The following is a 12,097-nucleotide window of genomic DNA, read 5'->3' on the forward strand; positions in this document are numbered from 1 at the left end:
GAGTATTTATTAAATTATGTATTGTCTTCTTATTCTTCGTGCTAAGCACTCCTCATTTGGTTTATTTCCGTTAGTTATTAATTATAAAATTATGAAATATCTTTTGGTGCCTCTTTGCTGCCTGAGATACATTTTTTTTAAAACATAATCGTCACCCTGTTGTTTCTTCTATACAGTTCGTTTTATTTTTCTACAAGTGTTTCGCTTAATTTGGTCCCGTATCCTCCTGAGGATCAACATCTAGGGACGGTGTTTTATTGTATAAACTTTACAATCTCATCTTTGCAATATGAAAACGTATATTTTTTTAAAATAAGAAGTTAGTGGAGATACTTTCTTTGCCTTGAGAATAAGAAAATCGCCAAGAAATATCAGTAAACTTTGGTTAGAATTAGGTTCAATTTCGCAACTTAAATAACGAAATGATCTCATCAACAAAAAATGATTTCAAAGTACTGTAAATAAATTAAACACTTAATCACATGCAATTTTAAGCTTGCTTAATATCATGTACTGATTTGTTCAACAGGGTAAACTAAGTTTGCTTCAGGTTTGATTAAAAACACAAATAGATTTTAAGATTGACTAGACTAACTATTTCTTTTGTCATTTAAAGTAAATTCAACTGATGTTAATACTAATTACATGACTTGGGTAAACGAATTGATTTTTAGTCATTCAAAGTAAATTCAACTGATTTTAGAATTTATTAAATGACTTGAGTAAACGAATTGATTTTTTGTCATTCAAAGTAAATTCAACTAATTTTAGTATATATTAAATGACTTGACTAAACGAACTGATTCTTTTGTAATTCAAAATAAATTTAACTGATTTTAGTATATATTAAATGACTTGACTAAACTAGCTGATTGTTTTGTCATTCAAAGTAAATTCAAGTGATTAATATTCATTAAATGACTTGACTAAATGAACTGATTCTTTTGTCATTCAACGTAAACTCAACTGATTTTAGGATTTACCAATACTGATTTTTGTATCCTTCGGAAGGGAAAAGTTTAAAATGTGCCACGGGTTTTTACATTTACTTGCAATTTCTTGGCGAATATGTCCCATTCTACAAACATTAAATGTTAAATATTTTGGGAATATTTTTGAAAGACCAAAAAGCTATTGTTTCATACACACAAAATTGAACTTGTGTTACAATGCAATGCCAGTAGAAAAAATTCAAATACATCAGTTACATTTCTTTGAATGTAAGGTATATGTACTTATGACAAGATATTTAATATTATTGACCTTTGAAAATTGTTCAACTTCTGGTTAATTGTTTTTAAGTACAGGAAGCACTGTCCAGCAATGCTTATTTAATAGTAAAATTAATTAATTAATTTAAAAATCTTGATATACTACCTATGTTCAAATACCAGTTTGCCTCCTTTGTGCTGCCATCTATACAATCACGACTTTGCAACACTGTTTTTCTTAAATTTCAGTGACATATCAAACATAACAATATTAATAACTAGGGAAATATATTTATATCATATTTATATTTATGTATATGTATATATATGTATATTTATAATATATTTCTGTGTGTTTGCGTATTAGGATATATATATACATATAATGAAGGCATTCCGCAGAGGTTCGAACTGAGCACACTAGGGCTGTTTTCGTTCATAAGACATAAATAATATAATTATAACGCAACAATTTCACTTGTTTTTTTTACTCCTTAATATAGTTTGTCACTTCAAATGAACAAATTACTTATTTTGATACTTTTTTCTTTCACTTTCAGTAACGATCCTGAGAATAAAAAGGGTCGTTGGTAAGACGAAATTTATTTTGACCAAAATATATATGTGTTTTAATATACATATTTATATATACATATATTTCATTTTTGAAATTAATGTGTGTGCATTATTTAACAACTTTTAACAGTCTCGGAAGCGCCTGTTTGTTGCTTTAATAGCAAATAAAATGAGTTAGTTTATGTCTATTTCATCTTCCAATATTTCGTGATCACAGGTAGAAAAAAGTGTGCTAGGATTACTGACAACACTGACTCTCTATTTTGTCACCCATCACAATTATAAGAAGGGATTATTATAATTTCAAATATTTCATTACATCTAGTGCTAGGGTTGTTTGGTACGTTTCTGACAAATTTTCTGCTTTTCTCGCTAAATAGATATTTCTAACTAGTATTTTCGACAATGAACAATAATCAAATTGATTTAATTACTGTAAAAAAATAATCTTCTAAATCACCATATCATATAACCACACTCTACAAATTCTTAAAGCTGCTCTGAATACATGTTTGAAGTTCTAATATTCTTTCCCTTTTGTTTCTAACGTACTTCTAAATTTTTTGAATTGACCATCAACTGAAAAGACATCAAATGGAACCAAAGAACAAATAGCACTGTGCTAGTATTCATTTGCCATTTAATTTCTGCGAAAAAAAAGTCATGAACTTGTGTCGATCGCCAGGAGAAAACGTAAACATAGGAACTGGACAAGAGGAGAAATTAGATAGTTCATAATGAGCCGTTAGTTCTAGTACTGGCTATGTGATGAGACTAGCGCAATGTAAAACAAAGTTTCTCTTCATATTTATTAGAATAAAAGAGAGTGAAAAAAGGGTATTGATGGAGACGAAAGAGGAGGATGAAAAATGTCGAATAAATCTCGGTCCCCTTGCGAAAATCATGAACTTCTGTAACTTCGGTATTTTTTTCACTACCTTAATTGAGGTTTCATATTTTTACATACATATTTAAGTCCTCTATCTTGCTTAAAATTGTTACTAAGAATTGTTTTGTAATAATATAAATTGGTAGTTTACCCAAAGTATTATTTTTGGTAATTGATTCAAAAATTTCACTTGTTATAAACTTGAAAATTGTTCTAATTAAAATTGTTTCGCGATATATATATATATTTGTTCATTATTCCCCCTGTTGTAAAAACTCTAGATGACGTAAATAATGTTTTTCATGTTTCTAAACATTGTTTCTAATGCTGTATTACAATAGTTAAGTTTGTTATAGAATGGTCAATGTTACAAGTAAAATTGAATTAATGAGTCGAATCTTCTGGAAAACTTTTTTTCTACGGATTTTTCATTACTTGCATCAAACTATATACCAAAACTTTTTGTGTTAATTTTTGTGTTAAATAACTGACATTGAATCAATGAAAAATGCTAATCAATTAAAATTGTTAACATATAACATATTTTTTTTACAAACAATCATCAGTACTGATTATTTTTCACTAAATATTGATAACACAGCCACACACAGAAACACACACACACAATAAATTTCTGTGTACCGGACCTTATGGTATAAATTCGATGTATTTTGTTACACAGAATCCAAATTTCGAGACCCCAACATAATCGACCGTGTCAATTTTATTTTATGAGCAAAAAACGTGTGTGTTGTCTTACGTACCAAAATTCGCTGAAGTTTTTCGCCCATAAAAAAAGTGGCACGGTCGATTGTCTTAAAGTTTTGAAACTTGGATTCTGTGTACCAAAATATATCGAATCCATACCTTGGGGTTAACTGCACAGAAGTTTTAATTTTTTGTGTGTGTGGGTCTGTATAATTTTTGATCCACTCCCCTTCGGTAATTTTAATCACTGAAAATTTACACAATTAATTTTATTACAAATACTTATATGCAAAACATAAATATACTTCATTTTTTTCTTAGCAGAAAATTTGCTGAATCGTACCAATCAACATTACCGTAGTTGAATCAGAAGACAAAGGACAGACATTGTTTTTTAAAACTCTACTTTGTTTACAACAAATACAACAGAACTCTGATCTGGTACAACTGAGAGGTTAATTTCCGAGAGTCAGATGAGACACAAAAAGAATTTATTTATTTCTATGGATCTGTTTTTTTTACTATTACTTCTTCTGTGTAATCAAAATCAAGATGCCTTTAATCAAAGTTTTGTTTTCTTAACACTAATAGCTTTCATAAAATATAGAAAAAGTATGTTTGTTGAAGAAGATTGAATTTGGAGATTGTCATTTATTTATCAGTCTTTGAAGTAGGAAGTAGATATGTATGAAGTGTAAATGTTAAACGATTTTTGTGGCAGTCGCCGGCGATCACAACTGACAAAAAATTGTACACTAATTTTCAAATATGTATTTACAATATTCAGAGGCATAGCCTTTACACATCTTAATAAAATAGTTTGATTCTTTTTTTTTTTCAAATTGTCATGCATTGTAAAATGTTATCTATAATTCTTCCATTCATTGTAATATAATTTTATATGACTTTTTAAATATCCTTACTGTAAACCCGATAAGATGAGCAGGTGAGAATATTATAGTTGAGAGTGGGGCGAAGTTTAATTATGTGCACACCAATGAAAAATTCCGTTTAATTACCTTTAAGCACACCTGTATAAAATGTTTGGCTTTAATAAGTTTTTGTGCACACCGATATGAAAAGTTCTGGCTACGCGTATGCAATGTTTCTAATAAGACTGAAACATTATTTATTGTTTAGTAACTAGTGCGAGATGATATACCTAATCTAAAAAAATCAAATGTTCATCGATTTGTTATGGTCCAAGACACATTCAAAAAAACTCTAAGTCGTTCAGAATGCTACAAAAGTACAAGCCTGAAGTCTAACTTTTATAAATTATTGTTACTTTTTATTCTATTTTTTTCTATATAACTCACCTAACCAAATTAACAAGTCATTTATGGTTCGAGCTTTATTTGTGTTGACTAACCCTGGTCGTATAAGGCTATGTTGTGAAAATAATTACCAAATGTTAACAAATTATTAATTTTAAACATAAAATTTGTGCCATAAGTTACTAGTTCCCCTTGTATTGTAAAACTGAGCTAAATAGTTTTGCTTGTTTAAGTTTAGCTTCTTTCTGTACCTTACAATTTGGCTTATTTCATTCTCAACCAACCAGAGACATTCTTAATTTGAGTTCCAGCTTTTGTGTTTTGCATTCGTATGCAACAGAATGAGCTTTTGTTTTTTGTTCTTATGAAACAATAATTTTTTATGTTTTGCGTTCTTATGAACGGAATAAGCTTTTGTGTTTCGCGTTCTTATGCAACAGAATGAGCTTTTGTGTTTTGTGCCCTTATACAGAAGAATAACGTTTTGCGTTTTGCGACTTTATGCAACAGAATACGCTTTTGTGTGTTGCGTCCTTATGCAACAGAATGAGCTTTTGTGTTTTGCATCCTAATGCAACAGAATGAGCTTTTGTGTTTTGCATCCTTATGCAACAGAGCGAGCATTTGTGTTTTGTGCTTTTATGCAACAGAATTAGCTTTCGTGTTTTGCGTCCATATGCAACGGAATGAGCTTTTGTTTTGTATTCTTATGCAACAGAATGAGCTTTTGTACTTTACACCCTTATGCAAAACAGAGATAATGAAAGACAGAACTCAAGTGGACTCCAAACCCTGACCAGGGCTAGAACCATTTCTAAGAATTTCATTGACTTTCCATTTTCTTATGGTCTTTGTTTATAAATAATACTGAATTTGTCAAATTTCACTCCATGTAAGAACTGCGTTCCTTTTTTGTTTCTTTCGTCCATTCTACTCTTCTGTTTCTTTTGCTTAGTTGTTACTTTCTTTCGTTTCGACCGTTGTTAATTATGATTCAAGTCGACCGTCCTCAGTAATACCAAAATTAAAGGAGCTGATAAGCGAAACTGGTGTTCCACACCAAGTTGCACGGACAAAATCCTAAATACACCACTGCTGCATTTAGATCTGATCATTGTAGAGAGTTACATTCACTTATAGTTTCATCTTTAAACTATACTTCAATTTTTCACATTTTCTTCAAAAAAAAAAAAAAAAAAAAAAAACTTAGAAAAGTTCTTATTTAGAAATCAACCGACTATCCCATTACCTAATTATAAATTTCAGGGTACTTGTGAACAAATTGTAAGGAAGCAACTATCGTATATTCTTTTGTGAAACATAATCATTTGTTTAACTTTGTCCACGAATTTGTAATCTAATATTATTCTAATGGACAGCGTTTTATGACGTTCAAAGGTAGCGCCACTTGTTCCTTTTAAAAGTCCCTATCACTGCGAAATTAAAATACCGCTAATTTTGCAGTAATTATGTGATAAATTCAAATAGATACAAGATAATCGAAAAGTGGGTCAAGACGTCCCTAGACGATGTTATTCTGCATGAGGTACCGTTATCACGAGTCACCTAGTAGCTTTCCGTTTGCAGTTATTTAGAAACGCGAAAATAAATACCGATTTTATAAATGGCTGGAAATCGAAAGCAGATTAATGAGTCATGATAACGCAAAATAATATTATCCAAGGAGGTCTTGTTCCACTTTTCGATTATCTTTTATCTAATTGAAGATATCACATATTTACTGTAAAATTAGCGATATTTTAATTTCGCACTGATGTGGCCTCTTAAACGCTGTTAGCAAATGAGAGAGGTGCGGTATTGTCACGTCTTTATATACATTCACGTTAATTCATGCACAAAACAAGCGACTCACCATCAGTGTTGCTAGATTGGTGTACAAATAGTTACAATGAATAATAGTTTTACTAAAACTAACATCGGTACTAGTTAAAATCTTGTTTTAGTACTTTTTAATCTCCAGATCTGGCAACACTAGATTTTTGTTGAGTTTGTGCTGTTGCAGCATCACTGACCGTGTTCTGTCTCAGATAATGCTTAGGCCTATGTGAACGTGAGCATCGCAAATTTAATTGTGTTATTTTATATTATCCATATTAATACTATGAGTAAGGGGAGTTAAAATAAAAATAAACTTCTGAAATTCATGGCTCCCAGATAAAGAATTTAGCAAATGAATTAAAGAAGTGAGGAATAACAGTGAATTAAAGAAGTGAGGAATAACAGTGAATTAAAGAAGTGAGGAATAATAGTGAATTAAAGTGAGGAATAACAGTGAATTAATGTGAGAAATAACAGTGAAGTGAGGAATAACTGAGGAATAACAATGAATAACAGTGAATTAAAGAAGTGAGGAATAACAGTGAATTAAAGTGAGAAATAACAGTGAAGTGAGGAATAACAGTGAATAACAGTGAATTAAAGAAGTGAGGAATAACAGTGAACAAACATACTATAAACGTTGTAAAATGTATTTTAGAGCCCACAAAACTGACTGAAGCAAACATGTCTCCTTGGAAATCAGAAAGGTCACACATTTTATACTATCTTCATTGCACCTTGTAGTTCTATTGCTCCTTGTCCTAACACATTATCGTCACCTGTCCGAAACTGCGATCGCCGCCTGACCGTTGCTAACCCAGACATGTAACATGTATATGTATAATTGGTAAAAGTGTATAGTTGCAAAAATAATTCATTTTTAAGTTTGGGATACAAATAGTTCAAATTCGCTACTTGTAAAGCACAACCTTGCTACTTTTAATCTTCAGATCTGAGAACACTGCTCACCATTAGGTCGCCAACACCATTTATCACAAGGATGTTATAAACAGAGGATCTGCCCATATGTATTTTCATGCTATAAAATCGATGAAGCCAAAAAGCAACAGAGCATCGGCACGTCTGATTGGCTACTCTCGTTTCTGCCATCGTCTGATTGGATACTTTCATTTCCGCCATAATTGTTGGCTCAAAATATTGCGATCCTATTGGGCGGAGTGGGCAGAGTAGGGGTGGCGAAACTTTGACGTATGGCTTCAAGATTTTGTTGTAAGGGCAGATCCTCTATTTTATAAGATCCTTGCTTTATCATACGGCAACGCCTCGTAACAGTCATTTGTTTCAATCTCCTACCACATATACCACCGATAGTGTCTACGCTTTAGTTTGTCGAGTTTATAATCAGTAAGTTACTCATGTACGTTCATAAAAACTACTAAGTGTTAACAAGTGTAAATAGTATTGGCCTAGAAATATGAAGAATAGGTAGTCGTTTCAGTTTAAAAACGCGTTTATGATGTTTCAGAAACATTGTAACAATGACGTACCTGAGTTAACAATGTTTTATCTATCACTAAGTTTTTATTATTCCACGGATTTACTATTCTATGGGATATTGTAAAAGAATAACTTGACAATGAGAAGAATTTATATTTCACTTTTTTTCCAAAGTTCTTTTTTTAAAAAAAGCAATGTTACTTACGTTTAGAAAACATGGAAAAGTGTTAGTAAGTTCAGCCATCTTAAGAATAAGATTACAAAATTCAGATCAGAATTTAAACAGGGAGCAGATTTACAATTTCACAGTTTTAATATGTTCTATAAATCTTCTATCGATATAGCTCTAGTAATATTTTCTTGTTCATATTGAACTATTGTCAAATTTTGTCAAAACACTTCATATATAGATATACAAAATGTTCCTAGATGAGATAATAAGGGAAGTTATTCTAATAATCAAAAAATTTCCTACGGCCTTTTGCCCTATTCTCAACAGTTTGAAAACTAAAGGTTGTTAATCATTTTGGACTTTACGTTTTATGAAAGCATTTATTGGTCATCCTAAAGTTACACTACAAAGATGGGACACCGCACTTAATGGTGATGAAATGGTCCTTCTAACGGTATGCAACACACGCTAACGGTGACTTTAAAAGGAAAATTATTTAGGGAAATTGAATGGCGTCCCTTAAAACTTTCCCTTTTCAGGATTATTTAAGAGACTTGGATGGCAGTCCTATCGGTATTCAATTTCCCTTGGTAATTTCCGTATCAAAGACACTACTAATACATGCTGCATACTGTTGAAAGGACCACACCAGCACCATTGACATGAGCTGCCTCATCTCTGCACAATAACCGCAAGTTGAACAATTAATACTTTTATTGAACATTGATCCAAAACAGCTAATAATCTGTAGCTTTTAAATCGTTAAGAATAGAACATATGGTCATAGAAACTTTTATGCTTAGAACGACCTCCCGATCACTTAACAAATGTACGCGATTTCCTGCAGAAACACCCTGTATATAGTGTAAAGTGTTTATGACTGATGTTAAACCGAAGGTCTTAATTGATACAAGCTGTATCCACTTCTGCTCCGTCTTAGGTGCAGAAATCGTAAATTTATTATATGGTTTCGTCTTTTTTAGAACATAGACGAAATACGGGGAGAATAAGGTAGCACCGCTCTTAAAGTTATCCAATTTATATAGATAAAAGAGATGCTCAGCTGACTTCATCCATATCTTAAAGTAAACTTCACAAAAACCTAATCTTTTGATTCTTGTTTTAAATAGTTATATATTAACGTTTTTAAAAAATAAACTTTTGATTAAAGACATCTTAATATTATACGACTATCTCAGAAGATATGCCACAACCTATTTTTATGAATTATTATTTGTACACAAACGATTGAAGGGCGCGCTTAAGTTATCTAAAATATGGTTTCTGTAGTCCTTGAGGTTTTCGACATACTCTCTAGGGACGTGGACGCTGATCTATTTCTTGGGTTATGCGACAACCGTTCACACGAACCACTGAGTAATGGGTAACTAGGGACACCTAATGACGTCGATGGAATAAGAAGTATATTGTCAGCGTTAGTAGTCATCTCGTCAATCATGGGCGGACGATGACTGTTAAATTCAGCTTCTTCGTGTTCTTCGTGGTCCATCGAACCCGCCGCCACTTTGGCACTAATCGTATCACAGGGGGACGACGAGGGACGCCGGACTGACGCGGGCATCGTGAATCTACGCTTTGGTCGGAAGGCTCCCGTCCACCGTCCAGTCGGGACGAGAGGGTGTGAGCAAGGTCTTGCAGACGAGACAGTTGGTGGGGGCAGTTGAAGAAATTGGGAATATGCAACTGATCCTATGGGAGATGATTGCGAAGGGAGGGCTTGAAGATTCCAGTGGTTTTTAACAAGTGAATGTCGTTCCTCTTCACCATCACTGTCCTCAATATCAGTAGAAAAATCATCTTCATCGTCGTCATAGAACACTGAGTCGGAACCCACAGATCGGAGATCGAACTCAGGGTAATCGGAGGAGAAAGAGTCACTGGCTCCAATAGATGCTAGAGGTGCTTTCAACCGTGGTTTCGCTTCCGCACATTCTTCATCCTCATCATCTCCGTTGGACGCTAGCCGGGCACTACTCAACGCTCTTTCACTGCCACAAGGCGAAACATTCGGCGTCGGCTGAATTACATTGATATCAATCGGATAGTCCCAGTTACCATAAGAAGATGAAGATGGTCCTTCATCAGCAATGGTGTGCTGCCTCCGAAGAAGTGGATGACGCGGAGCAGGGTGCAACAAAGGCGGTAAACACAGTTCCACAGAACCGCGACACTCAAGATAAGAACTGTCAGAACTGGAGCATGTCACTGAGCTGAGCCGGCGAATCCCAGGAACGGTGAGGAATTGATGAGACGGTCCTGGAGCTGGTTCCTCTTCAATCGTGATGCTATTACTACAACCTGGCTGATCACAACTTACACCCAAAACAGAACCTGGAAGGCTCTTAATTTGCAAACTGGGGTCTAAACTAATATAACTTGTCGTTGATAGTCTCGGTCTCACAGGAGCACTCATGTTTCCAAAAGAACGTCGCGGGAACCTCGAACTCTCACCAACCAACGCGTAGAACGCGTCTAACGATTCGTCCTCCAGCTGTTCCTGAGCAGCTACAGCGGCCGCTAGTTGCTCGTCACTTAGAGTTTTATGAGATTTACACTTACTTTTGTACACAACAAAAAGCACCATCAGACTAAAGAAACCGCCCAACGTGGCAGCGATGCGAACACCTGTCATGACGTCATAAGTCTTGTAAAATTCAAGGTCTACTTTGCTTATGGTGGTTGTCTCCAGGGGCACTGGAGTCGCTGTTATCTCAAGGCCATCACTGGCGTCGTCTGTATCTGGCGTCGTTGCTGCTGAAGGATCATTTGTCTCTGCTGATGGCTGGTAGCTGCGAGCTAATCCAATGGCGTCCATTACCGATGGCAGCATGACGGGCGGACGCCACGTCGTCTGAAAAGGAGAAGAAAGTAAGAATTAAAACTTTATAATACTTACAAAACATGCCTATATTTCTGAATCCAAGGCGAGTTTATTTCGCAACAATTTTGTGTTCAAAGTTATAAGGTCGTCTCGCTTTCACGACATATTATGTAGAGTTTTCTTTATTGAACAGAATCAGGAGCTTCCATTAAGAAACCTAATCACTGCGAAATTAATATACCGCTAATTTTACAGTAATTATGTAATATCTTCAAATAGATAAAAGATAACCGAAATGTGGAACAAGGGGGCGCTAGACAATATTATTTTGCATGAAGTAAAGTTAATACGAGTCACCTAGTAGCTTTCCGTTTGCAGGCATTTAGAAACGCTAAAATAAATGCCGATTTTCTAAATGGCTGGAAATCGAAAGCAGATAATTGAGTCGTGATAACGGTATCTCATGTAAAATAATATTGTCTAGGGAGCTCTTGTTCCACTTTTCGATTACCTTTTATCTATTTGAAGATATTACATAATTACTGTAAAATTAGCGATATTTTAATTTCGCTGTGATGGGGCCACTTAAGCCCCAAGTTTATCCTCTTCCTCGTCTTCTGCGTTAGGCTTAAACGTTCACAGACTCATCGAACCTTCTAGTGAGGAAGATTCATCGAACCCTCTAGTGAAAAAGATTCATCGAACCTTCTAGTGAGGAAGATTCATCGAACCCTCTAGAGAAAAAAATTCATCGAACCTTCTAGAGAGGAAGATTCATCGAACCTTCTAGTGAGGAAGATTCATCGAACCCTCTAGAGAAAAAAATTCATCGAACCTTCTAGAGAGGAAGATTCATCGAACCTTCTAGTGAGGAAGATTCATCGAACCCTCTAGAGAAAAAAATTCATCGAACCTTCTAGAGAGGAAGATTCATCGAACTTTCTAGTGAGGAAGATTAGGAGAGGTCTGATCTGATTTGATTTTTATTACAGTTTTGTTGTAAGTTGTGCAACTTTACCTTGCATGTGTTATAGATGTACTTTTTTTTTTTTTTGCAATTCTTTGATACAAAAGGAAATAGGGAGGTTGCTTTGTATTCGGAGTCGTCTTGGATCCAGAAATATA

At 34.0% G+C, this 12,097-nt stretch overlaps 1 protein-coding gene across 1 annotated transcript in view; it reads right to left on the reverse strand.

Annotated features, from left to right (window-relative positions):
- Positions 1–5,864: 5,864 nt before the first annotated feature.
- The window catches only part of LOC145669496 (uncharacterized), a 292,140-nt gene continuing 285,907 nt past the window's right edge, over positions 5,865–12,097 (reverse strand). Inside the window, exon 3 of the mRNA XM_081737676.1 lies at positions 5,865–11,002. Coding sequence (XP_081593802.1) covers positions 9,401–10,981 — 1,581 coding nt within the window. The 5' untranslated portion in view covers positions 10,982–11,002 and the 3' untranslated portion in view covers positions 5,865–9,400. The remainder of the gene's footprint in view (positions 11,003–12,097) is intronic.

This window comes from Thermobia domestica, chromosome 14 (genome assembly GCF_964235325.1).
Source record: "Thermobia domestica chromosome 14, izTheDome1.hap1.1, whole genome shotgun sequence".
Classification (NCBI taxonomy): Eukaryota; Metazoa; Arthropoda; class Insecta; order Zygentoma; family Lepismatidae; genus Thermobia; species Thermobia domestica.